The sequence below is a fragment of the Poecilia formosa genome, unplaced genomic scaffold, assembly GCF_000485575.1.
Source record: "Poecilia formosa unplaced genomic scaffold, Poecilia_formosa-5.1.2 Scaffold1, whole genome shotgun sequence".
Lineage (NCBI taxonomy): Eukaryota > Metazoa > Chordata > Actinopteri > Cyprinodontiformes > Poeciliidae > Poecilia > Poecilia formosa.
Window position 1 is genome coordinate 5,220,218 of NW_006799940.1, and position 27,414 is coordinate 5,247,631.

Below are 27,414 nucleotides of genomic sequence, written 5' to 3' on the forward strand. Positions count from 1 at the left end.
TCTGAGATAATAAATTCAGATTATTCTACTCTTTGTGTCTTTTTGTGATAAGTGAAATAAAAAGTGAGACCCATCACTTAAAAACAAAGTAGAATCTGGACACCTGGACACTGCAACATGACGACGACCCCAAAACATACTGGTAAATCCACCCATAAAGAATAAGTCCAGGAATTTCCTGTTTAATGCCCAGATAGGAATCCCACTGAGATTCTGTCTCATCTGAAGGCCGCAAGATGAATCTCACTAAAGTCGTTTCAGCCATTGCAAGCTAGTGATGCCTCATTTACATTCAATTAAATCATTTTGTTTTCTAGAGATAAGAGTAGACATCAATCTGAAGATCTTAATGAACTGAATATTTGTCATACTATTTACACATCCTTTGCAGCCAGACCTACACAAATCACCTGACAAATCAGAACTAATTTTATTTTTGATAAAATATAAACAACTGGAAATGATGGTTCCTCGTCATTGTTTTCGTACCATTTAAGACTTTTATTTATTTATGTTTTCAAATGTCAATCACAAACTTTAAGAAATTTCAGACCAGCACATTAACGCTTCATCATGAAACTGAGGGTCGACCCGGACATCACCAATAACAACCCTTAGGTTGACATGATGATTGGCTTGCAACAGCATCTTCTCCATCTTCATGTATTGGACTGCTCTCTGCAGCAGTGCCTGGCCTAAACGCACTGAGACATCCCAACTTAAAATGTTGAACCACCAATGTAAAAATAAATAACCCAAATAATGAAATAAAAAGCAATATTCAAGTCAACATAGTGGAAATTTTTTTCCACTATGTTGACCCTAACCTTACACTTAATGTAGATATCAGTGATGGCATGGCTACTTTAAAAAATAACTTTAATCAGATTACTGATTATGCCTTGAAAAAGTGACATATTACTGATGACTTGATTTGGAATGTAACTAATTTGCATTAAAAGTAACTTTTGTAGTTACTTTCAGCAGCTGTTGACAATAATGCTCCACCTGTGAAAATTACATTGAGCTTTGCCAATACTTAATTGCAAGTTATTGTATGATGGTAACATCAACTATGTGACTGCGTTTTTTTTTTTAAAACACTCACTTAGAAGCTGCGCCATATTTTTATCCAGCATGCGGGTTGCCAGATTTGAAATTTTCCAGTCTAAACACAGGGTAAAACCTGCAAAACCTGCCCAACTGCAAAGAAACAGTACGAATCTAAACCTCTAACAGAACTCATGTTACTAGCACTATATGTTTTATAATTTACCCCTAATATATTTTTAGAATAATTTAGAGAAACAGCAAAATTTTATATTTATATTTTTTTATAATGTAGGACTGAAGATTTTTTATTTAAGTTTTCGAAATTTCAAAATGTAAATTTTTCTAAGAACTAATACAGTTTTAGAAAAATTTAGAGAAATTTAGACCTGTGCAACAGAGGGCGCTAAAAACCCAATAAGTAAGTGGTCCGGTAATCTGAAATAGAGCATCCTGGGAAATTGAGTTTTCAAAGGTAATCACGCTAAGCCGTTCTTTTATTATTTGATAAACTAACAGATCGAACGTAAAATGTGAACAAATATTAATGGCTTGGATCTACTCCTCAACTAAAAACCATCGCATTGTGGGAGTTGGGAGTATTTATACTAATTTTCTTCTCGAACCTTCTAATCGGTAATAGTTTACCCATAGAGCACCGCGGCGCTTCCTTTCTTCTCTGTGGTGCGGTGGTCCAATATGTCGCTGTTAGATGGTCCGTTAAACGTGCTCGGCCAGAGAACTACTGGCGAGTCTGTTCGCACTCAGAATGGTGGGTTGTTGTTCATATTAATTCTGTGCTGCGGTTAAACCTTGCGAATATTTTACAAACCGACAGAGTTTGAACTCAGTTTTTAATATATAACACACGTGTCGCTAAGGCTAATGCTAACTAACTTTAATGCTAGCCTAAATGCGTTGTTGCGTTCTATTTCCCTTAACTATTAATGTCTTTTACTTTGAATAATTGCTGCATTTTATTGTAACACAACCAGTTTTAACTGCAGGTGTGTAATCCCATTTTAGTACCTTCCACTCACTGTCTAATGAACGGAGGGCTATGCTAATGGGGAAGAGAAACACTGTCATGGTCTGAAGGTGTGGCTAGCTGATTGTGCGCCTCACTAAATAAGCTGACAGAACAGTTGAATCAGAAAGTTACTTTTCAGTCAGTTGTGTAAAAAATGTGTCTTTAAGAAACTCCGATGGTAGCAGAATGGTTTTGTGCTATTTACAGTCATGGCTGCAGCATCCATCGCCAACATCGTCAAGAGCTCCCTCGGACCGGTGGGCCTCGACAAGATGTTGGTGGACGACATAGGGGTGCGTGTCATTTTTTTTTTTAAACGAACGTATCCGCTCAGAAATGATTATAGTATGCATTGGTTGCTTATCAGTCCTGACTTGGTCATCCTAACAGGACGTCACCATCACCAACGATGGAGCCACCATCCTGAAGCTGCTGGAGGTGGAGCATCCTGCCGCCAAGGTCCTCTGTGAACTGGCTGACCTGCAGGACAAGGAGGTTGGAGATGGGACCACTTCTGTGGTAAGTGCTAGCTGTCAGTATTTATTTATTTTTAATGTGCATGTTATCGTGTCAGGTAATTTTCTGATTTGTAGACTAAATTATACAAATAAACATCATACTCATATTAACTAGACTGGGTTTGTCTGGAATGTTTCATTTGGGATTATGCAAAGAATTTGCTTTACAGGATTAAAAGAACCTCAGCCAAACTCCGTGAACTCATTAATGAGCATGTTCATCAGAAATCTTTGTTTATTTCTGCTTTAATTTGTGCCTTGTACACTCTTGACCATTTTGTAGGTTGGTTCTTAATGGAATTCTGAGGTTCACAAAACAATTTTCAGCAACTTTACTTCACTTTTATTAAACATCTGGGTGTAAAACAGAAGTCAAAACCTGATCAAAGCAACATTTTTCTTCTCATTTCTTTGATGCAGGTGATTCTTGCTGCAGAGCTGCTTAAAAGCGCAGACGAGCTGGTGAAGCAAAAGATTCACCCCACGTCTGTCATCAGCGGATATCGCTTGGCGTGCAAGTAAGACGAGGACACCAAATATGAGATCGCGTTGAAAGCGGATCAAGATCATCTTTACAACTCCTTATTTTTGATCTTCCAGAGAGGCTGTGCGGTACATAAATGAGAATCTGACTATCGGGACAGATGATCTGGGAAGAGAGTGTCTAATCAATGCAGCAAAGACCTCCATGTCTTCCAAAATCATTGGAGTGTATCCTAAATATTTGTCTGATTTAACAAGATGTCAACAAGATGTTGTGATGATTTCTAAGTGTCTTGTGAAGGTGGAAAGCAATTCAGTTTCATCTATGTGCCTTGACTGTGGGTCCTTAGTGATGCGGACTTCTTTGCTAACATGGTGGTGGACGCTGCCATAGCTGTGAAGTTTGTTGACGGAAAAGGAGTGGCCAAATACCCCATCAACTCTGTGAACGTGTTGAAAGCTCACGGCCGCAGCCAGAAAGAAAGTTTCCTGGTGAATGGATATGCTCTGAACTGCACAGTTGGTTCACAAGGTACGTATTCTACTGGATTAGTTTGGGTGCTATTCACCACTGGCCTCAAGAACTCCCTTTTTTTGCTGCCAAGTCTTTTAGTGATGTACGCAGTGATACGCGTGGGAGACGGTAAACTGGTTTTGAAAAGAACAGAGTCACAGCAGGATGACAGCTGTGATGCTTCTTGTAGCTTCTTCTTCTCGATGCTTTTTGAGTCCATTTCTGCCATTGAATGCTTGTTTTGTATCCCCACAGAAATGGTGAAGCGCATTGTAAATGCTAAGGTAGCCTGTCTGGACTTCAGCCTGCAGAAGACCAAAATGAAGATGGGGGTCCAGGTCGTCATCAACGACCCAGAGAAACTGGACCAGATCAGACAGCGGTACGCTATGGATCGTGTCTGTCTTCCTTCTCTCATCTTTAGGAACAATCCCATTTTAATTTGCTGTGGCACTAGTCCAATAGTGCATACAGTGATACGCGTGGGAGAAAACATGAGCAGCCACAAGTCAAGGCAGCAGCTTCTCTCTAAGCTGCAGGGCCACTAATTTGAGCTGGACACATTTTGTATGTGTTGATACTGTTGACTAGTACAGCACTGTTGTCCTGCTTTTGCTCTGCCTTAAATTCTTTGCAGAAATATTTGAAATATAAAAAATAAATAAAATGATTTGTTTGTGTGGTTTTAGAGAATCTGACATCACCAAAGAGAGGATCCAGAAAATTCTGGCAGCTGGAGCAAATGTTGTACTGACCACTGGTGGCATTGATGATATGTGTCTGAAGTACTTTGTGGACAGCGGAGCCATGGCAGTGAGACGGGTTCTCAAGAGGGACCTTAAACGCATTGCCAAGGCAACAGGAGGTACGAGCGAAGCACATTGTCCTGTGTAATGGCTCTGCATGTCTTAAAATATTTAAATGAAAAATGTTTGCATTTAATGTGATGTTTTTTGTATTTTTAGCCACTGTCTGCCCCTCCCTGTCCAATCTGGAAGGAGAGGAGACATTTGAAGCCACTATGCTCGGTCAGGCTGAGGAGGTTGTGCAGGAAAGAGTCTGTGACGATGAGCTCATTCTCATCAAGAAGTAAGAACATTAACAGTCATGCGTAGCTCCTAGGTTTGGTGTAAAACAGTATTAAATAGTTAAAATTCTAAATCAGTGTTTACATCTGAGGTTGTTCTTAAATATTTGTGGTGCATTCATTGATAACTTGATAGTAGAGGTATACCAGTAAATCGACCGCGACTTCCTTAATTTTGGGAGATTGGTGATCAGCCAATATTTACATGTGAAGCATTTAAGCATCTACCTTCCCAAAGGTCTAAGAACCATCGTAGAATCCTCTTTTGCTCTGCTGTGAGAAGTTTAACTGGCAGACTGGTGCACCAGGTCATGTCTGCACATTTGAAGTTACCACACTGTTGCCAACTCTGCAACTTTCATGTTATATTTAGCAACATTTCAGACAAAAAAAAATAAATTTGCATCGGTCAAAATTGGAATTTGTTGGCCGTGCTTCTTAAAGATCGGCCACAAAGTGCAATCGGTGCAGTTGTGCTGTCATGCTACAAAAGTTTCAATCTGAACTTGTCTCAATAATGAATTAAATTCAGGAACTTGTCTGCTCGACAGAGAAGAGACTTGATGCAGTTTTCAGCTGAAAGATTCTCCTTTTAGTAATTTTACTGTTTTTCATTCCTTCAGTACAAAAGCAAGAACATCAGCCTCCATCATTCTGCGTGGAGCCAATGACTTCATGTGCGACGAGATGGAGCGTTCACTGCATGATGCTCTCTGCGTGGTCAAGAGGGTCCTTGAGTCTAAGTCTGTTGTACCAGGAGGAGGCGCTGTTGAGGCAGCTCTGTCCATTTACCTGGAGAACTATGCTACCAGCATGGTGGGTTTATAAAGCCCCAAGCCTTCACCAGTAGGACTTCCTTTAAACTGAATAAACAAACTTTTAAACATCCGTTGTTTTCTTTCTCCAGGGTTCCAGGGAGCAGCTGGCAATTGCTGAGTTTGCAAGGTCTCTTCTCGTAATACCGAAGACTCTGGCTGTGAACGCAGCGCAGGACTCCATCGACCTGGTGGCCAAACTGAGGGCTTTCCACAATGAGGCGCAGGTCAACCCTGAACGCAAGAATCTCAAATGGTGAGTTTATAGACTTGTCGCAGAACTGAATTCATTGAAAGCAGAGTCCTTACACAATTAGGAAAAGTAGTTTAATGAAAGATTTTGTGCCACTATTTAATTGCCTGGAAGTTGTGTTATCATCACTCCATTTGTCTTTGTCTTTTTCACCAAGCTCTGCCATAAATTCGAAGTAAAGTTTTATATGTATACTTAAAAATGTCAAAATGCTCTGTGAATTCTGGAAAGTCAAGTCTGGAAATTGGATCTAAAACTATGTGGGGTCTCTGACTGTAAGAATGCTCATGAGTAGAGCCACACATTAATGTAACAAAGAACTTGGATGTTCTTTGTTACATTAATGTGTTACATTAATGTTACATTAATGTTACATTAATGTAACATATGTCATATTTGACATATTTCAGATGTCAAATATGACATCTGAAATATGACATTTCAGATGTCATATTTCATGACATCTGAAATATGAGAGCATATCATATTTCAGATGTCATGGTTGCAAATTCTTCATGTCACTAACATGTTTAGCCTGTTGAACAGAGTTTCTCTGCCGTTCTATGATGCCTACAGCTGGTGCATTTTCTTAGGTGTTGAGATGCTTAAACTCATAAAAATGGTGGGGGCAGAATTATAAAAAGTCAAAGTGTGGGTTAATCATTACCAGTTTTACTGCAGTATCCACAATTATAATTTCCTAGTATTACAGAGTTTGCTAATAAAGAGAATCAAAGCTGTAGAAGGTTTCTGTAAAATAACACCTTTTCTATTTTGAGGCTTCATGTTAAACTTTTTGTTGTGTAGGATTGGGCTGGACTTGGTGAATGGCAAACCCAGAGACAACCGCCAGGCCGGAGTGTATGAGCCCACCATGGTCAAGACAAAAAGCCTCAAGTTTGCCACAGAGGCCGCCATCACCATCCTGCGTATCGACGACCTCATCAAACTGTTCCCAGAGCCCAAAGAGGGCGGCAAGTCCTACAGAGATGCTGTAGAATCTGGATCTCTAGACGGTTGAAATATTTCCTTGTCTCTGTTGGTTCAACATCTGTATTTATAAATTACTGAGCTCTTCGTGGCTGCTGCTCTAGTGTATGCCATGCATTTTGCCTCTTTACATTTCTCCCACCATCTTTGGATTTTATGCTTCCAAAGGAACTGTTAGTGACTGTTTTGGTTTTGGACACACAAATAAAGCTTCAATGGCTGTAAATGACTCTTTATTCATTATCAGCACGTACCCATCTGCATTACAGTAAATCGTTAAGTTTACAGGAAGCACTAGATCAGAGAAGGCAGCTAATTATTGGCACTGACATGTTTTATCTGCACAACTTTGAGGAAAGATGTTCATCCTACAAGCAGATATCGGAATGTTGAGAAATGCAAACCTTTCTAATAAAGGCGTAAATCATTGCAGCAAAATTAAAAACATCCTTACAAGACAGTGTTTGTTTAAAAGCTGTACTTCAAGTAACAAATTGAGCTTCACAGTTTGGAATTTTTTTCTGTAGCCTAATGAAGCCGACTAGTCTTAACTGCTGTAATCTGCACAGGTTTAAGAAACCTTTACTTTCCAGTTCAGACTAAATATTTTAAGATCACTAAGGCAAACACCAAAAGCTGCAAAATTCAAATTCACAGTGATAATGGCTTTTTATAGGAGAGGGGGGTAAGACCACCACATTACAGCATGTTTTACATCACCCAACAATGTAAACATTTTATAATCCCTTAATTAGCCAAAAATAAATCATGTGCAACCCTCTCCACACACATGGCGACGCCCATCCCTCCTCCGATGCAGAGGGATGCCACGCCTTTTCTTCCTCCAGTTCTGTTCAGAGCATGCAGTAGCGTCACCAGGACTCTGCAGCCTGACATGCCAATGGGGTGGCCCAGAGAAATGGCCCCGCCGCTCACATTCACCTGAACAACAAAACAAAAGCTTTCAGTGGTACGTCAGCCGATTGCCCCCACCTCCCCCCACCACTGGTTTACAAACTAGACTAGAGCCCAGCTATTGATGCCAGTCTTTACTGTTACCTTGTCTTCATTCAGGCCGAGCTCCTTAATCACAGCAAGAGACTGTGCAGCGAATGCTTCGTTGACCTCAAATAAATCAACTTGATCCAGCTTCCAGCCTGCTTTCTCCACCTAAACAGGAGTAACTCAAAATTAGAAAAAGAGTTGAACAACAAAATAAAAGTTTTTCGATTTAAGACATTTAATGTTCTGTTGATATCTCACCGCTTTCCTGATGGCCGGTATTGGCCCGGTTCCCATGACAGAAGGGTCTAGGCCCACCTGAGCCCATGAAACAATTTTGGCCATGGGTTTTACGCCCCGTCTCGAAGCCTCTGATTGGCTCATTAAAACAGTAGCTGCTGCGCCATCATTTATGCCTGTAGATGTAGTATTAAATCAGCTTTATGACGGTACAAAGTCCCATTTTATATGTGTTTACTGTTCAGGAGTAACTCTGGAACCTGAGGCGTTTCCAGCTGTGACGGTGCCACTGCTGTCCTTAACAAAACACGGTTTGAGTTTGGACATGGTCGCAACGTTGCTTCCGTGTCGAGGAAACTCGTCCGTCTTCACCTCGACAGGACCTGAAGGACAGAGGAGCAGTTGAAGACAGAATGGCAAAGTGGCCACTGTGCAACTGAAAAAGTCTGGTACCTTTTCTGGACGGCACCGTGATGGGGACAATCTCCTGATCAAAATGTCCTGCTTTCTGTGCCGCCTCGGTTTTGTTTTGAGAATTGACAGCAAAAAGGTCCTGCTGCTCTCGACTGATTCCCCACTGCTTCGCAACGTTCTCGGCTGTCAAAGGTTGGCGATCAGCGTTAAATACTTATTGACAGAGTACACGAAGCTGACTGAGTTGCTAAGCATTTGCATATAGACTGAGACCTGTGATTCCCATGTGATAGCTGTGGAAGGCGTCGGTCAGGCCATCCGCAACCATGGAGTCCTGCAGGGAGGCGTCGCCCATCTTCACTCCTGCTCTCATTTGCAAAGTGTGAGGAGCCTGATTATAGACAAAAGAAGCGATTGGTTTTATTGCACAACTTTGTGTTGCTCTATCCTTTAAAACTTCAACATACACGCCAAGGCCTGTGGTTGTGAGGTGACGAAATTTGAAAACTTTAAGGAATATGAACACTTTGGAGGGCGCTATATATTCACATCCTTCTACGATGATTTCCTCGTTACCAACCCTGCTCATGCTCTCCATGCCTCCTGCTACTACCACAGTGGACTCTCCAGCCTGGATGGACTGAGCTCCCAGACACACAGCTTTAAGCCCAGAGCCACACACCATCTGGCAGCTCCAGGCAGGGACCAGGTACGGGATGCCAGCGGCAACGCTGGCCTGACGTGCTGGGTTCTGCCCTTGACCTGAAAGAGAGTTTTAGAATTATTATTGTTTTTTTTAATTATGTAGGAAACAATACTGCAAGATTTGTTAAATAGTGTGAAAACTCTAAAAGGTTTGCCAAACATTTACCTGCAGTGAGAACATGTCCAATGATAACCTCAGAGACCTCTTCTGGTTTCACCTCAGCACGCTTCAGAACATCCTTTATCACGGGCGAGCAAAGGTCACGCAGAGTCAGCGAGGACAGAGCGCCGCTCAAGCAGCCTGTATGAAATCGACAAGTTATTAAAGTGTTATAAATAATAAGTGGGATGTCTAAATCTATTTTCGGTTTTACGTGGTGAACCAATCTTTTCAACTATATCTTGTGTTAAACTCTTAGAAGTAAACTGTTTAGATCTTCGCTGAAATGGCCTGTACAAAACGATGATCATCACACTCTAAAAAATTTGACCTTTTAAAACTGTTCATTTGGAGTTCTAAATAGATATTTTTATTTATATCCACACTCTGAAGCCCAAAGTAGTATAAAATCTCAGAAAAGTTATTGATTATATACCTTAATATCTGATTTACAGCACTTTTAAAAATGTATCCTGACACTTAAATAAACACAACATTATACAGTTTGATATTACCAGTCTTGACCTTTAATGTTTCAGACATTAAAGCAATGTATATTTTTCTTTGAAGCAAAGTTCTGTTAAAGGGTTGTAGGACCTGAAGTAGCATCTCTTATTGGGTTCTGCATGTAGAACAAAAAATCAGACAACCTGGTTTCTATTTATTATAATATTTAAATTTATTTATTTTATTTTATTTATTTACTTTGCAGAAAAGCTAAAAATGATGTATTAGTAGCCTGAATGTATAGGAAACTGCATGCTACTTTATGTGGTTTATCTTTTAACAGAAACGATCAGTTCAAAAATATTGAACCTTTTGTCCCTACAAATGTTTTGAGTTGTTTTTCTTCAAATTTTGATTCGCTTTTATTTAACAGCAAGTGGCTAGGAATACTTTAATGGGAAAAAGTTAATTAAATCAGATCAGAGAAAAAGTAGATGTCGTGTCACGTCATGTATTTGGTAGCCAATACTAGCAGGCTCGTGTTCCATGGGACTACAGCTACCGGCCAATCAGCAGCTAAGGAATACTCTAGATATAGAAGCCAACCAATCAAAACTCACCAGGAACCTTGCGAGTTTAAGTGCAGGACAGAACCTCTTTGCTTAATTACAAACGTAAATAAGACGTAACGTATAGCACTTAGTATAAACATATGCATAAAATAAAAATAAAACTCGACACAAATGAATCTCTTATCCTCACAGATAACTACACAGCAATAACAGTTTAAGAATGTAACAAATGCATAATTACAATGTATGAAAGTCCAGTTTTAACAAATGACTCTAGAACGTTAAGGACGCCTGGCTTTACCTATTGGAGTCCGGGCGGCAGAAACGATAACAACAGGTTCGGCGTTCATCCTGAAAGGTGCTGGTTTGAAGCTGAAGTCTTCTTTTTATTCTTGCCTGTCCACAGACACGGCTCTGTTAACACTGCATGGACGTTTAAATAGGAGGTGTACAAATGAAACTCATAGAGAAACACAGCGCCACTGTGTGCTTGGGAGGATGAGCACAAAAGGTTTGCATAAGGAAGAATTAATATGGAGATCCAACATTTCCACAATTCCAATAAATAATTATTCATATTACTTAAGCGTGTCATTAACTGATCAAATACAAGAGATAGACAACTTGTTAAAAAACAAAATAGGTTGTCAATGTAAATATCTATTATAAGAATCTATTAATATTTGTATGCATTTCACTAATTATTCTAGGTTACATTTTAAAACAGGAATAGTTTATGTGCCAGCTTTAAACAGAATTGGTGGGCAAGGCTACAACCACTCTTGTTAATAGGATTGGTCTAAAGCTGAGCTTGTCTGCAGAGGTTAATCAATCGTTATGATGTAATAGCCAGTGACAGTATATTTTATGGTGCCCCACAGCACAAGAACCGAAATAATGAAACATAATGTATCTTTGACATAATCATGAATTTAAACTGAAATACATGAACATTTAGTAAATCTGCTACCAATTTTTTATATCAAAATAATATACCAATATAGTATAGGCCTATACTATATTGCCCTATGTTCTGAGTGTTTATACAAATCGTGACTAATACAAGTCTTAAGCTGCTATTTTTTATGATTCTTTTAATAACATAAATAAATGTATATTATTTTTTCATATCAATTAGTTTAATGTTTGGACTTCTTTTTCCCAAAACATTAAAGTAAGCTTTCCCAAACTTGAAGCTTTAAAAGTAAGTTCCTGATTTTTATTAATAATTGGTTTCACTCTATAGTATTAAAAATCTTTATTTGTATTTGGTCAGTACATGAAAAGGGCTGAAGAATAATATGGACATCGCATATGAACTACTAACATTTTAACAGAATTGTCAAAACTGATTTTTTTGCCAATGAAAATAAAAACTACTCAAAAAAAGAGAAGAAAACTCACAGGCCAACATCTAAAAATTACCTCCTTGAATATTGTGAACCTAATGAAATTTTTAGTGATGTTACTGACTTGACACGTTACAACACCAGACGGCCTGATTTCAGTGTCAATAGCTTAAACAGCGTAGCCGCTCAAATAAACAGAGTGAAAGGTACTAGTTTTAAATCATACATTCACGCAATTCAAATCTAACATCAATCCTGTTTACATCCCCATTAAGCAACACAAATGTGACAAAGGCATCACAACAGGCAAAGGGACAAGGGTGAAAACAAAACTTCTTAGACAACGGTGCTGTGTTACAGACTATGTATTTGCTGCCTTGTTTTTTATACTGTATAAAAAAAATACAGAACACATTAAGTACATTACAAAACCGCGCCATCGCTTGTGTTGGAGTCCAGGCCGTTCTGGGCATGACGTGACCCTGCAGTCCTGGCGCCCTTGGTCACCAGGGCAGCCTTGTCCTCGTTGGGATCGGTGGTGGAGTCTGTGTCATTCGAGTGTTGAGTCAATGATGTCTCGCTGCCTGTTGGAGAGTCCACACTCTCGTACCCCGCACTCAGCTGGCTTCTGAAACCGGCAGGTCCTCCAACTCTACCGGACGCAGTCTGACTTCCTGGCACCTCCTCTGAGTGGTTGGGGAGTTTGGTCTCGGTGTCACCGGGGCTGGAAACCACAGGGGACATTGGAAAGTCTTCTTCGGCACTGCTGACCTCTCTGTACAGGCTAGGCGTGGTGGTCTCACTCCTTTGGGATGAGCTGCTATTGCTTGGACCATTGGAGACCCTTCCGTAGTCTTTGCCTCCTTGTTCGGTTGGAGCACTGGCCTGTTCTGGCTGAGTGGAGGGTTCGGCTGATGAGCTGGAGGTAGAGGGTGAAGTCCTACTGGGGCCTGGTCCAGCTGAAGCGCCCTGAGACTGAGTGAGCTGTTGACGGGATTCTTTCAACTGTTGCTGTAGGACAAGGATGGTACTCTGCATCCCTTCCACCTCTTCGTCTAGCTGGATGATGAAGTCATTTAGCTCTGGAAGTGATGATATAAAAAACAGAAAGGGCATTTTAAAATTTGCTTGAAATATGGTGCAGATGGAAAAAAAAAAAAAAAAAAAGAAGTTTGCTCTTACCGTCTTGACTGCTTTTGAGTTCTTCGCTGTATTTCTTCTGCAGGGCCAGCTCAGCCTCCAGCTGAGCGATGCGTCCCTGGGATAGCTGCCTACCCAGCTCCTGGTTTTCCTGAATCAGCATCCGACATTTGGCCATCAGTTTCTTCCCTGTTTGGCTGCAAGGGAAACAAGTCTCACATCACACAGTGAACAAGGAGACAAATGCAAAAGGCAGGCAGACACTGATGATCTGTTCCCACTGCCTGTTTCAGCCCGTCGCCGCCCCAGAACCCTAATAGAAAGTCTCCAGTTTTGTACTAACCACATGACTAATCAGACCTAGCCTCAACATGAATAGGAACTTTTTGAAAGGGCTTGTTGAATACAAATATATGCAAACCATTTAAACTCGTCTGAACCAATGTAGTCAGTTTGAATAAAGAAACTTCCTTACCCCAATACTTTAAAAATTCAAACACTTTGACAAATAAACTATTTCAGTGATGTTTCAGTCTACCTCAACTTACCACAATGCACATGGATGAAAGATGAACATTGTACAAGGCAAAATCACAGTAGCTTTTTAAATTTTTTTTACCCTTTCTCCTGTGTCTAAGTATTGGGAATAATTTAAGCAATGTCACAGAACATTACATCCACAAAAACACCAAGAAATGCTTCAATCTAAGTAAATCAGCACTGAACTTGATGTGCACAATAAATGCACAGATTCTGTGAAGTATTCCCTTTAAATACAAAACAATTGAAAATGGTAACAGCACAATCAACCAGCTTAGGATGCCGTTTGTTCAAGTATTCAACAGATCAAAGAGAAAAATATATTATAATTGCAATTATCAAGATTGCATTTTAAAACTGACTAGTATAGAAGGCAATAGTGATTGTTGAAATTGCATTACTGCAAATGCTTTAACACATACATGCCTATGGTACTGTCCCCATGAGTTAACGTATAATAAAGACAGCAGCAATTGTGTCCAATGATAATCATTAAAATTAAACTGAATTACCAAAACCTTGTTATTGTCATCAGTGTACTATATATCAATTACTTGATAGCATTAACAATTTTGGTCTTTTTTTTTTTTTTTTTTTCAAAAAATGTTCTTTAAGTCATTAAAAATAAAAATGCCAACTTCAACCCAGAGCTGCACGATATCAGCAAAACAAGAACATGCATTATCATTCCTAAATATTAAAATATCGATACCGACTGGGAGTAACCCACATTTCTTTTTCCATCTTAATGTTGACCACCACTATCCTTGAGTCCTCTACTTTATGTCTGGCTTTATAGTCAAGTAAATGTAAAACTTTTTAAAAGATAAAAAGAGCATGAGAGCTTCACAAGTTAAATGTTGGAGTTACATATTTGGGAAACTTAATTTCTAAGCTGTGGAAGAAATTATTTGGTCAATCACAAAAAACACACAATACAAAACAATATATCCTCGTCAACTGATAACATGAAAATCTGCAGAACATTTGCACTCACAGTTTGACAACAGGAGAGCACCTACAGCAGTGTGTTTCTGTAATAAATTTCAACTGATCTGCAAACTTTTACACAAGCGTAAAAGATGAGGACCAACCATGCCTCTTGGTTTCAACACACACTGCTGTAAGTGTTTGCTTTAGGAGAAACGAGAGATCAAATTAAATGCAAGGAAAAGAAACAATTCACAAAATAAAACATTTAAATAACACTCTACCGTGTGGAGGCCCATATTCAAAGACATGGGCGAAAGGACCCTCATGCCTGAACCATAGTCCCTTTGTGGACGAGGATCTGGCTCCGCTCACAGTCTTATATCAGTTCTAATGTCTCTTCCCCCAAAAGTCTTACTTTTAATCCTAGTAACTTTCCTCTTATGAATGGAATGTGTCTGGACTGTCCAGAAGTCTTTACAATTCACAGAAAGACTAGCAGGTAATTGTGTGATGTGATCCACTGTTAAATGTCTTTACAAAAGCAAGTGTGGAAGCTTTCTTTGAAATGTTCAATTGATGTTTTAGGCTAGGGATGCTCCCCGCCTGACACGACCTCCCCCATAAGCCCTTTATTTTATGTGTGAACTGTCTGGTTTGAGCTGAGGGGTCGGGAAGGGATCATCCGGTGCGGGCAGTGAGCGACCACCTCTTCGGAACAGTCCGGACTCCTTCAGGCCCTCGGACGGTGAGGGGCGGGAGCTGAAACACAATTGTCACCTGACCATACTGTCTTTTCTCTTTAGATTATGTGATATGTAGCTGCCACAGTACAAGAGAACAAAAGCAGTTTTGTTTTTTGCAGTGACTGGCTTTCTGTAAAGTCTGAGTCTTGTGACCAGTACAGCATTTTGTCAGCCTTCCGCCCCACCATTGTTCCTGCATGCCTGCAGTGAGAGTGAGGGTGGGGGGGGCGTGAGGAAGTCTTGACTTTTTGTTTGAAGGGGGGAGTTATTTTGATTGTCTTTACCTATCAGGTGTAAATTTCCAGGCACTCAGTTCATTTTGGGCCTGCTCCAGTTTGTCTTTAGTCTGTTCCAGTTCAGCCTTCATTTTGAGGAAAAACAAGTTGATGGCTGGATCCACCATGGACGACCGCAGCTGGGCCACACTCGGCTGCTGGACTTGCTTGAGGTACTGAATCTGGGTCTGCAGAATGCGACAAATGAAACTTAGTCACTGGTGTAGGAGTACAGCCATAAAACTTCACTCATTTCATTTGCCAACAGCACTCTACTACAAACCCAACATTAAAAATTAGGGTTTGGAAAGCATACAATTATGACACTCATGAAAGTTTGTTTTGTTAAAATGTTCCAACTCTCCTTATGCACTTCAGCACCACATCCACTACAAAATTTATGAGGTGTAGACATTAAGGCCGTTTACATCACATCCAACCGGTCAAATATATTACTGTTATGGGAAGCACTAATGTTTTGCAATCTACATATAACAGTCAACACAATATTGCATCCAAACACTTATTTGTAAATGGGAAAATTGCACAAGCTGATATTCAAATTTAAGAAACTGTGCATCAATAAGAAAAATAATCTTGCAGCATAAACACGTTTGTTTTTTACCAGTTTTGCGCACCAACTGGATGACAAAATTCAGATCATTGAGGTACGTAAATCTGCATACTATTTCTTTTAAAAGAAAATCCACCTAGAAGCCCATTTTACAGCACTTTGCTCATTCATCATTTGCAAGTATTACTCATTTTCCACCAGTCTGAGATTTCTATTGATGAGTGTTATGCATTCAATCAATAAAAGCCTCTTAAAATACTGTAATGCATTAATAATTGAACATGAAAAAAAAAAAAGGAATTGTACGGTTCCATGAGAACTGCTCGTTAATAAACAGAACAAAAAAGTGTCTGTCCAGGGTAAAAACCAACATGGCAGCCAGCACTGCAAATGTTTGCACTCATATTATTGATGGTCAAATTTCAAAGTCATGAGAGAAATATCTATGGTTTTTCTCAACCACCAGTTGTCAAAATCAATCTGATATTGCATAAATTAGTTTTCTGAAAGGTGTTATACGTTGTTAACATTTCATATTATTAGAATTACTAATGAACATGCATCAGCATTTATTCAGCCACCATCTGAAGGCCAAAACAGGAGAGTTCCATTCATTCCAGTATAAAATTAAGTTCTATTTTCTGAATAATAAAAAATACATTAAATATAAAAATTAATAATAATAAACTGATACATACTGTGCACTCTTGCATTTCCTGCTCCTTGGTGGCAAGTCGCATCACTAAGATATTCTCCCTTCGTGCAGACTCCTGCTGCTGCTGCTTGAGCTTTTCCTCAGACTCCTTCAGTCCTGGCACATCGTTGGCTAAGGTGTGGAAAACAAATGCATCATCAGGCTAAATTTCACAGCTAAAAATACTAATGCAATAATGAGCTAACATCAAATGTACTTACAACAGAGCTCTGCATATTTTGTTTCAAGGACCTGGACGTATGCATCGTGTTGCTTCCACCTGTAAAACACAAAGAATTTGTTCAAGTCGTTATTAAAATACTTAAAAGAAATCAATTTAGATATCATCTTGCACATAAAACTGAGGGAGTGTTTACCTTGTACATAGCTCTTCTCTGGTCAAGGTTTTCATGTCAGACTCACTCAGGCGAACCTGTGAGAAGAGAAAAACAGCGACTGGTCAAATAATTCTGTTACCATTTTAGAAATAAATGGATCCACAAACAATTTATCTTAATAATAAACCAGCGGGACAGTACTAACCTTTTTGGGAAGAGGCTCCTCGTTGGTCATTGTGAGCTAGAAGTAAAGAAATAAGAGAAAACCGATCAGCAACCGAAGCTTTAGGTCAGTACATCGTCTTTTCAGTTGCCAAGGGCTGGATGTGGCAACACAATAAAAAGGTGCCATGTTTAAATACAAAGACATAAAATACACAGTCAAATATAATGAGTGTGTGATGGAAGATAGATAATGCACTGATGTTCACCTATTCGCCACTAAAAGTTACCATAACCAGCTACTAATCGCTGTCGAGCCAAATGTTCGGTAGTGTGGCAGTAGCCAGCAGTTAACAGCGACGCACAGTGTAGAAGCTAACCAAGGTTAACTACTGATTGCTAATGACATTTACCAACCTGCTGAACATTAAAAACATTTAAAACACCGCTGATGTAACGCTACGGTGTTTTTTAACGGTCGCTTATGTTACGTTCAATTCTTGGCTCCTGTTCGACTCCTTGTTATCACAAAATGGCGCTGAAGGAAATGACTCCCTCCCTTACGCTCCTTTTCCTGAAACTAGCGGGCTCTTGGCTGCGGTTACCAGGCCTAACGCCATCAAAGCACTCACCAGGCCGGTTCCTTTCGGTGTTTCCGGAAACACTCGGCTTTAATAATTCCTTGCAGGTCCAAATATAAGAGATACGTTAAGTTTCGCAAAGGAAATTTGCAAGTTTCAGTCACGCTTCGGTGTCCGGACTCTCATCTTCCTCACCGAGGACAGGACAGAATGGCTCTGAACGAGCTGCGGCTGTGTTGCACCCTGGCTGCTGCGGAGCAATGTCAAAGAGGGATTACAAAGGAAGATATAACACTCCTACTTTTTTTGTTAAAAAAATTTGAACTGCATGACAAATTACTTTTTTTTCCTCATTTTTCTCCTTTTAGGTTGTCAGTACATTAAAATTTTAGTACCCTTCGAGCCCGAAAAACAAAAATTGTTTTATGAATTTTATTTAGATATAATCTATATATAATTACAAATGTGAGTACTAATAAAAAGTATTTTCAGAATAGCTTGTTAGGCTAAGACTGAAACATACATGCGAACATATTTTTCACGATATATTTGTAACCAATTTATACTCATTCTAGACTGGTTTAAGGAACATGGCTACTTATTTTTCCAAAAGAAAATCTTTCATAATTAACTCAAAATATTCAAGAGCGAGCTATCATCACTGTGTAGACGATCTCTGATATTACCTGTGACGTAGGGGACGGATAGTTCCATTTCACATTGTGGGATCCACGTTTTAACTTTTATTTTATTTATCTTTTATTTGTTTACTATACCGTTTACGCTAGGGTATAACGTTTCATAATATAATTATGACAAATAATAAATGCCTAAGTTTAAAACAGTTATTAAAATCTCCAAGTTGCGCTCACGGGATCACAGTGCACTCTAATCAAGGCCATAGGAATTCAATGCGAGTTATTTCAGGCGATAAAAATGGGAATTGTCAGAGTTTTTTAATTCTAAAAAATCTTAATTCTACCGTGTAGTTCGTTGTGCTTCTTTATTATAGTATTCGCCGTCCCCACACAGGCTTATATAAGTCCTACGCACCTCACGAACCCCCGTATCTGCTGATAATAGTACCGTCTCTTAGGCTGTCAACTTGAAGTTGCACATTTCAAGGGCAGCTTCAATTACTTATTGGATTGGGCACAAGTTGTTGTAATCTTGCACAGAGTTATAAGAAACATGCTTTGCAGAGCTGGAGAAATACGCAGGTAAGGCAGCTGAATAATACCACTGAAACTGAATAGAGAACCAGTGGAGCTTTTGCTAGCGGCAGTCAAATGCTAACTTGCAATAGTTGTATGTCGAGTGCTAACAGTTAGCTTGTCAGATGCTAAGTTAGATTAGCTACTAATTTATGTTAGTTTATGGTGGACTAAAAAGGATTTGGGTTAATTTGTGGTTATGTATTCTTATGTTTTGGTGCACTTGTAAAGTGAAGTGCGGCTTTGTAAAAAGAATTTTAAAAAAGTGTACCCGAAGCTATTTGCTAATTCAGTTGATGTTTATCCACTTTGTATAACCAGAACTAAATCAACGATCACCTGTTCAGCTATAGTTCATTTTCTTTAGTCCACAATGCCCTGCAAACTTGCTTATAACCCTAGAATGTTGACATTTTTTACAAAACCTTAGTATTCAGTTTTGCAATTATGTGATCAGCTTTCAAAAATGTTTTAAAACTTAATCCTACTTTAAATTTTTCAATAATTTTTACTGACGTATATATATATTTTTTATGTTCCTTGGTCTTCAAGATTGCTTGCTTACCAGTCTTCTAAATAAAATCCACTCACAGAACACCTGCATTTATAATGAGATCTCAGTATAGACCTGTTTTACTAATTAGGTTATCGCCAATGGTTGCTCTAAATTTTATTTGGAGGTAACTGAGTAAAGAGGGCTGAATACAAATTCACACCACTTTGACTTAATTAAAAACAAAAAAAAAAACATCTTGTTTTCCTTCTATCTCACAATCAATTTGTGCTTCATTTGATCAGCCTGTCGCATGACGTATCTGATTGAAGTATGCAGTTGTAAAGTGTAAAAAAAAAAGAAAAACTGGAAAAGTTCAGTTTACATATGCCATCAACAACTGGTTCATTCTTTCCTTTGTTTTGTTTTCTTTCCAGATGTGCTGTCAGCCTCAGCCAAAGCATTTGTAAGATAGCTGCATCTAGGCAGAAGCACACACTTCCTGACCTGACATATGACTATGGAGCCCTGGAGCCTCACATCAATGCTGAGATAATGCAGCTTCACCACAGCAAGCATCATGCCACATATGTTAACAACCTTAACGTTACGGAGGAGAAATATAAGGAGGCTCTTGCAAAGGGTACAAATGGCCACCTGAAGTCACTCAAGATTGCATGAATGCAGATTTAAAATTAGGATAGTTTGGGAATATTTTCCAGGGGTGCATATTTATGTTTCCTCAAACATCTCTCTGTAATCACTATGGGTCTTAAATTTTGACATTGCTGGTGTGTGACTTATTGTAGGAGATGTGACTGCACAAGTTGCCCTTCAGCCTGCTTTAAAGTTTAACGGCGGCGGCCACATTAACCACACCATCTTTTGGACCAATCTCTCGCCAAATGGTGGCGGTGAACCCCAAGGTGAGGCAGAAACAAAACCTTATTTTGTTTGTTTTAGTTTTTTAACTCTTAAGAAAACTTATTTCCAACCTAAAATGATGGTGTGTATTGGACATGAATACATCAGTAGGTCAAAGTGATTTGCTAGTTGCAGAGACATAATTTGAGTGGTTGTGTTTTTTGTTTCGTTTTGATCTCCTTGACCTGGATTGGTCAGGGAAATGTGCTAACTGACAGTGTGGAAAAATTCATTGCACTTCCTTGGTGACTTTAAAATAACATAGCTTTCTGAAGTATATTAGCCGGCGGAGGACACTTATTGCTTACTGGCTATTAACTTTGTAGCCTGGAAGTTAGTTTTACTGAGACTTATTTCGGATCATGGATGTTATTGCTCTAAAGCAGAAATCTGTCTTTCAGGGGAGCTGATGGAGGCCATCAAACGGGACTTTGGCTCCTTCCAGAAGATGAAAGAGAAGATGGCCGCTGTCACGGTAGCTGTCCAGGGCTCAGGCTGGGGATGGCTCGGTTACGAAAAGGAGAGCGGACGACTTCGCATTGCTGCTTGTGCTAACCAGGATCCACTGCAGGGCACTACAGGTTTGTTTAAAATGGCTTTGAAGTTAATGAGATGGGGCTATCTACTTCTAGTATTTCATTGTCATGTACATTTATTTTTTTAACCCCCCCCAAGGTCTCATCCCTCTCCTTGGCATTGATGTATGGGAGCATGCCTACTATCTCCAGTACAAGAATGTGCGCCCTGACTACGTGAAGGCTATCTGGAATGTAATCAACTGGGAGAACGTGCACGAACGTCTACAGATTGCCAAAAAGTAGAAAAGGCTCCTTAGTCATCACCCAGTAGCACCTTTGATCAAAACCTTTCAAATAATGGATATGAAAAACATTTTTGGTTAAGCAGCACTTGCTGCTCAAAGACGTCTGTAGCGTTCATAAAAATAAACGATTCAAAGTGCTTTGCTGTTTAAAACAAACCACATCCCCCTTAATTAAGGAAAGCAATGTGAAAACCAAAGACTTCTGCAAATGCAAACCACCAGAGTCTTGTTAAAGCGCACAAAAACTGGCCTCCTTCTGACATAGAAGCTTGTCTCTTGTTTTTCATACCCAAGTAACCGGTGCCACAGAGGTGCATACTTAAAAAGGTGTGTTTATGTCCAAATAAGTGACACTAAGATCAGACAATGTAACTGCTGTCCATGTTTTTAATGTAATGTAATAAAATAGTGTTTCAATACAGGCTTGACTTCTATGTTTTATAAATTGTCCTGGACATTACACTCACTTGTCCATCCTTAAACTGGATAATTCATACTGAAATCAGATGATTTAGGTAATCTGTAATTCTGAATTGAGATTTTCACTACTGTAACTCAATCTTTTTTGTAGTTTAAGCAATGTGTGTCCTTGCTGGAGTAGATTGGGTTGCCAATATGTTTAAAGTACAAGTTGAGGTAATGCAATGTCCAGGTCAGTACCAGAAACATGTTTTCTTTGAAGAGGTTGCGTTAATGAGATGATCAATAGTAATTTGCTTTGATTTCTTAGAGCGGACTGTTTTGCCTGTGAATTCTCCACAAATTAGGTAATATGGCACTCTTTTTTATATATATATATATATATACTTTGAGAGCGTTTGCAACTTCCGAGTATAATTTTCATTAGTCTCCTGAGATTTAATTATGTTTCTAAATGGTGCCAACTCAAGTCATCTCTGGGTTTTTTTCTTCGAAAATATGCTAAATTGTGTAAAATCTTACCAAGTTCAATTTCACATTACATTAATTCAAACCTAATTATAACACAGTCAAATTTAGATAATTGTATGATACGATTATCTAAATAAAAAAAAATTCTAAGCAAGTCCAGCTACTTTCATTGAGTCAGTGAATTTGTTCATTCTTAGTAAGCAAGCAGCAGAAGAGAGAAACCGCCCACTTCTAACAGGATTAAACCTCCGGAAGATCTTGGACAAGAGTGAGCAGTGTTTTCTGCATCATGTTAGCGGTTCTCCAGAAAGGAGACGAAGTACTAGGTGTACTTCCGATGGAAATGGTCCAGAAATGTTTTCCGTCTATTCCTGGCAAAAGAAATAAGAACATTCTCCAAAACGTTCTCAACAAACTGTAGCACTGTTGCTAAAAGTCTACTCAAACTTATAAAACGTACATATTGTATGAAGAAAATAGAGGCCTTGCTTTGTGCACTATTTCTTTCAGCCACCAGTCGGCAGTGTTTCCAAGCTCAAATTTACAAAAGCACCACAGGTAGTGGCTCATACCAGGTCTGTCTATTATTCAGTTACAAGCAATCATGCAACTAATTGTGTGGTATTAGTTATTCTGTAATAGTTAGTTTCAGCAGAAGACACTCAAGAATTCAACTACTATTTTCTGACACTATGTCCTTTAATTAATGGCTTAGTCAGTCGGTTGCTACATAACAAATTGTGGTTGGTGAATCATAACTAAACTAGGCTGATCAGTTTCCTTTACGAATGCAAAGACTAATTTGGAAAAGTGAATTCGAGAATTGCTATCATCCAAACCAGAGAAGTTCCAAAATTCAAATATGGTTATGCCTCAAAAATGAAGGTTCACTACCTAATAAGAGGATTACCAGAAGAAATATAGCACTAGTTTTTTTGTTTTTTTTTTCTTTTTTTTGCTGAGGCTCATTTGTGCAACAAAGCAATTTCATTTTAACAAAATGCAGGATATCTAACCTCTGGAATGAGAATTGGAAAATGTTGGACAAATATTTAAAAGTTATTTCCTCCGAGTTGCCCAGATTTAGTTGAGCGTATTTCAAACCCACAACACACACATCATTTGAAACACAAGCTCAACTGCTGGTGCTGCTGAATCTCTGTGGTATATGGAGGCATGCAACGACACTGGCGTGAGGGTTTGTTTTGCATCCATTTTTTCATTGTCAACACATGAGTTCTGAAACTACCCCAGCTAAGCCGGACACACAGTTGCATTTATTTTTCTGCTTTAACTGATTATTTGGCTACATTATAAAAGTAACTTAATAAATACAGATGACCTTGCAATCATAGAAACTGCTTTGCTCCAAATTCCCATGAAGATATCCTTTATCGACCTTTTACATTAGTCATAAAAAGCTCTCATGTGCAGAAATGGCATTTTGAGTCTTGATGTTTTTATTACCTTGAAGTGTCATGTTCAGAGTCTTATCTGAATATCTGTCAGTACACATGTTCAAATTCAGATAATCTCTAGAAACTAGTTTACAGATTCAGAAATAACATTACTTTTGTTTAGGCATAGATTAATTTGTTAAACTCTGAAAACTGTCTTTTTTTGTCAAATATTGACACGTGATTAAAGTTTCTGTCTCTTAGGACAGTGTCCCAAGAGTTTTGAGAGAAACTAAGGCATTAAAAGAAAACAGCAAGAAGCCTTGCTCAGCCAAATCTGAACAAGGACAGATCACCCCGTTCAGATTTGGTTATGGATAAGCATTTCTGTTCGCTTCGGTTGTCTATAATTGAATAAAATTATTTTTTTGTGTGTGTTTTGCCTCTCTTGCATAACTTGTTTTCAAATCTAAAATGAAAAACCACCACAATATCCGATGACCTTCACCAGAACTTTCCATTTCTAGCGAGCTTCAAATATGAACATGAGACATGCTTAAAATTTCCGCACCAGCCAAATTAGAAACAGAACTGTGGCAGATTTTGAGTGATGCTGTCAGTTCTGAGTGAACAAACAGATTTCCGGACCACACTTTTGTTTTTTTATTGTTTCGGTTCTGGTGGGAGAAGCTGACTGACTTATCCGCACATGGTTCCAGAACTTTGAATTACTCTTCTTTCTTTTTTTCTCCTCCTAAAGCTTTCTGCTCAAAATTATGCCTCATACCCCTTCCTTTAAACTTCTTAAACTTTTGACTGTAATGAGGTTTATAAAAATGTTCTGAATATTTTTTTGAGTATTATATTTTATTACAGTTTCACTTATCCTATAAATGTTTCATATGGTTGCCCTGAGCGTTGTCGTTGCTTATCGAGGTTCCATCTGACAATCTTCCAACTTGTCAAGTTGCCCTATTGCTTCTGAATGAACTATACCTACTCTGTCTTATACACAAGCTGCCATTGTCCTAGTTGGACTTGAATACAGTCAGCATTAAAGAAGTAAAACTTTCCAGGGCTTGTCGTCCACTGTTCCTGGCAGATAGGGTGTCAGAGAAAAATTCTGGGCACCCGTTTGGGTCTCAGCCCGGGTCTGAATGCTCAACCAGGTGCTGAGTGCGAGGAAGCAGACATTTCAGAGGCTGTGGGACTCTATAGGAAGCTATAGTACTGCAGTCTGTGGATGATTGATTCATCCATGGCTGTTGAAAACTCCACGCAGACAGATACACATTCCCAGGAGCCGGAATAAAGTAAAGGTGTGCACAGTAAATTTCCGTAACTCCGCTTTGAAAGTCTCTCAGTCACTTTAGAAAGTCTGCCTTTAAAAGAGAGGGAAAAGATTGTTTTAGCAACAGGGTGTGACTGTGTGTGTGTGTTTCTGTTAAATTATTTGTAGTTATGTAACTGCTGGTCTTTACTCCAGTTAGTCCAAAGGCTTGGGACATCCTTTAGGCAGCATGGCGGAATAAATCACTGTAAAAACCGAGGTCATTTTGGTTCATGTTGGATTCAGTCAGGCTTGGAAAGTCCACACGGAAATCTCTGAGTTTTCTTTCTGAAAAATAGAAAGATCCAATTGTTGCAAAATGTGCTTCAAACAGGGATCATGACTGCAAACATAAAAAGCCTTGTATCCATAATTGAACAATCATTCTGCAGGATCATCATAATCTGTGCATAAGCTTTTTATGAAACTTGGAAGCAAAGGAACCCTGATCAAGTTTGTTTGGGAATTATTTCTTTCCACATTTTTTGTCCTTCTGTCATTATCTGATGTTGTTTCATACATTAGTGTACTACTTATCTAGGCAACTAAGGTCGTTTGGCGTGTAATGTGATAATAATCCTGTTGGATTTGACCCTAAGAATGAAAACATTTTCCTCCACAGAATCCGTGTCTCTTTTTCTCCCGCTGTGATGAGAGTCAGCACTTAGCAGATCCTTTTTGGCCGCCGGTTCAGGATGTCAGAGGAAGGGAGACGAGGAGGAAAGCTCAGGGAAACTGGATGATTCCCAGCAGCTAGAGCACCATAATACAATAACCGTCCTTCATGCGCAGCAGACTGGATCTAATCCTGGGAATGCTCTTGCTGGTCCAAAAATGATCCCACTTAAAGTGATGCATCCGTCTCTCCCTGGAGGTGGTATTTTACACACAAGAGATGGGCACATAAAACGTAATTTCAAGTCATTAGCAATGCTTGGCGACTCGTTCAGTTTCTTATAGCTTCTCAACTCGTGAGCCAGGGTTTTTAAAAGATAATCTTACTAAAATAAAAAGTCAAAGTGATTGGCGTGCTTATTTATGATACCAGGCATTATCTCGTAGCTAACATATGGAAAGAAGCTGTTTCTTTAAATATTCATCTTGCGCCAGTGTAATTCTTTAAGCAGACACAGTAGCACATTTTTAGTTTCAGTAGAGTTTTGACACACTATAAATTATTCAAATGTGGATTTTGTTTTGGGTGAAGGTTTGCCAGGAGATTAGCAAGCATCTAGAAAAGAAAAAAAAATTCGGAGACATCAAAGATAAAATGATAGATGAACTGCAAGGATATGATGAAAATAATGACTCACTGTGAGCATAGTTTGCTGGAGAAAGTACAGTAAAAGATTAAAAACGTCTTCTAATAAATTGAAAGGGCAAGTACTTCAGTTTATTAGCCTATGCTAAATTTTAAAATGAAAATCAAACTACCACTTTCCTTTTGTATTGTTTTTCATTATTAGTGTTTTGAAGAGTCCTATTACCAACAATGGCAAAATCCAAATTTTGCAAGAGTAAATTATGAGTTGCCCATCAAACTTTGGTTAATATTTTAAACTTATATGTAATATTTTGCATTATATGTTACAGTGTATGTTGCTTTTTTGGCAAAACAGTTTTCTTTTATGAGAGACTATATAAAGTAATACACATATATATCTGTCATCCTGACAGAACTGCCGCATGACACCAATAGCCCAAACCTAAACAATTGGGATGGTGTTTTCAGGTTTGCAAGCTTCTTCCTTTTCCTCTAATTATAATGATGAGCATTTTAGGCAAACACTTCAATTTAAGTTTCATGAAACCACAGGACACGCATCCAAAAATTAAGGTCTTCTTCTCTTACCGCATTTGCAAATTGCAATCTGGGTTTTTGTGTTGTGTCTAAGGAAATGTCTTCAAAGGTTGACTGGTTACGGATAATGACTCCCTGTCCAACTTCAACCTTCATCTTCATAAGATGCTTTTCTTTTTTTTTCTTCCAGAAACACATTTTACACTGGATAATGTTTATTTTTGGACACAGAACCCATCTTTCTTCCAGTTTAGTTGAATGTTTTTCAACCTTGATCCTCAAGGCACACTGCCCTGCATGTCTTAGGCATTTCCCTGCTTCGGCACACATGATTTCAATTGATGGCTGATTAACAGGCTTTTGCTGAATTGCAATCATCTGAAAGGAGAGTGTGTTGAAGCAGGGAAACATCTAAAACATGCAGGGCAGTGTTCCTTGAGGACCAGGGTTGGGTAACACTGCCTTAGAGTACGTCATCACAGGTTTGTCTATAATTATTGTAAACACTGCAGTTTAATAATTTAATCTACTAGAAGCTTAAAAAGCCATTAAACCATTATCTTTGCTGTCCCAAATTGTTTAAAGGCATATATGTATGCATATATATGGTATAAAGTTTGAAACTATTTATTAAAATATATAAAGTTTGAATAAAAATCATGTAGGCAACTATCTTGTTCATTACTCTGACCGTACGCAGTCATTCTAATATGAAAGATGTAATGTTAAGTCTCATATACAACAGTAATAACATAATGCAAGATAAAAAAATATATATATGTATATCTGGTTGTAAGTGTATGTAAATACCACAATGCATGTCTGTAACTTTTTCACTCTTCAAAGGGGCAGATTCGAGCAGCTGTTTCTGTTTTGAGAGAGAGAATGACAAATCTTCTAACATATGAAATGCTAACATGTAGAAAAGAAGT

At 38.8% G+C, this 27,414-nt stretch overlaps 4 protein-coding genes and 2 long non-coding RNA genes across 7 annotated transcripts; 3 read left to right on the forward strand and 3 right to left on the reverse strand.

The window, feature by feature from the left end:
• The first annotated feature begins 1,723 nt into the window (after nucleotides 1-1,723).
• On the forward strand, nucleotides 1,724-6,963 carry tcp1 (t-complex 1). Its single transcript, XM_007546745.2, has 12 exons — nucleotides 1,724-1,822; nucleotides 2,288-2,373; nucleotides 2,471-2,599; nucleotides 3,019-3,116; nucleotides 3,199-3,309; nucleotides 3,432-3,613; nucleotides 3,851-3,977; nucleotides 4,285-4,460; nucleotides 4,561-4,684; nucleotides 5,306-5,498; nucleotides 5,590-5,753; nucleotides 6,558-6,963. Exons 1-12 carry the CDS (start codon nucleotides 1,750-1,752, stop codon nucleotides 6,769-6,771), a joined length of 1,677 nt encoding a protein of 558 aa, XP_007546807.1. The 5' UTR covers nucleotides 1,724-1,749; the 3' UTR covers nucleotides 6,772-6,963.
• acat2 (acetyl-CoA acetyltransferase 2) lies at nucleotides 6,961-10,728 on the reverse strand. The gene is made up of 9 exons (XM_007546733.2): nucleotides 10,582-10,728; nucleotides 9,268-9,402; nucleotides 8,977-9,158; nucleotides 8,670-8,787; nucleotides 8,436-8,579; nucleotides 8,243-8,365; nucleotides 8,004-8,158; nucleotides 7,800-7,910; nucleotides 6,961-7,682 (listed from the first exon to the last, which is right to left on the reverse strand). The coding sequence occupies exons 1-9, from the start codon at nucleotides 10,628-10,630 to the stop codon at nucleotides 7,488-7,490; spliced, it is 1,212 nt and encodes a 403-aa protein (XP_007546795.1). The 5' UTR covers nucleotides 10,631-10,728; the 3' UTR covers nucleotides 6,961-7,487.
• Nucleotides 9,412-27,360, forward strand: LOC107835750 (uncharacterized). The gene is made up of 3 exons (XR_001661568.1): nucleotides 9,412-10,094; nucleotides 17,156-17,159; nucleotides 27,345-27,360. It is a non-coding gene; the product is annotated as an uncharacterized LOC107835750 (long non-coding RNA).
• wtap (WT1 associated protein) lies at nucleotides 11,524-17,871 on the reverse strand. 2 transcript variants are annotated; one of them, XM_007546756.2, is made up of 8 exons: nucleotides 17,661-17,871; nucleotides 17,072-17,107; nucleotides 16,906-16,961; nucleotides 16,750-16,808; nucleotides 16,533-16,660; nucleotides 15,270-15,448; nucleotides 12,812-12,966; nucleotides 11,524-12,711 (listed from the first exon to the last, which is right to left on the reverse strand). In XM_007546756.2, the coding sequence occupies exons 2-8, from the start codon at nucleotides 17,099-17,101 to the stop codon at nucleotides 12,053-12,055; spliced, it is 1,266 nt and encodes a 421-aa protein (XP_007546818.1). In that variant the 5' UTR covers nucleotides 17,102-17,107; nucleotides 17,661-17,871; the 3' UTR covers nucleotides 11,524-12,052. The 2 variants fall into 2 exon arrangements, with proteins under 2 accessions (XP_007546818.1, XP_007546832.1); XM_007546770.2 differs by lacking the exon at nucleotides 17,661-17,871 and adding an exon at nucleotides 17,446-17,547.
• Nucleotides 18,713-21,255, forward strand: sod2 (superoxide dismutase 2, mitochondrial). The gene is made up of 5 exons (XM_007546782.2): nucleotides 18,713-18,829; nucleotides 19,754-19,959; nucleotides 20,126-20,242; nucleotides 20,642-20,821; nucleotides 20,916-21,255. Exons 1-5 carry the CDS (start codon nucleotides 18,801-18,803, stop codon nucleotides 21,059-21,061), a joined length of 678 nt encoding a protein of 225 aa, XP_007546844.1. The 5' UTR covers nucleotides 18,713-18,800; the 3' UTR covers nucleotides 21,062-21,255.
• Nucleotides 21,184-25,252, reverse strand: LOC107835753 (uncharacterized). Its single transcript, XR_001661569.1, has 2 exons — nucleotides 24,833-25,252; nucleotides 21,184-24,733 (listed from the first exon to the last, which is right to left on the reverse strand). It is a non-coding gene; the product is annotated as an uncharacterized LOC107835753 (long non-coding RNA).
• Nucleotides 27,361-27,414: the final 54 nt, after the last annotated feature.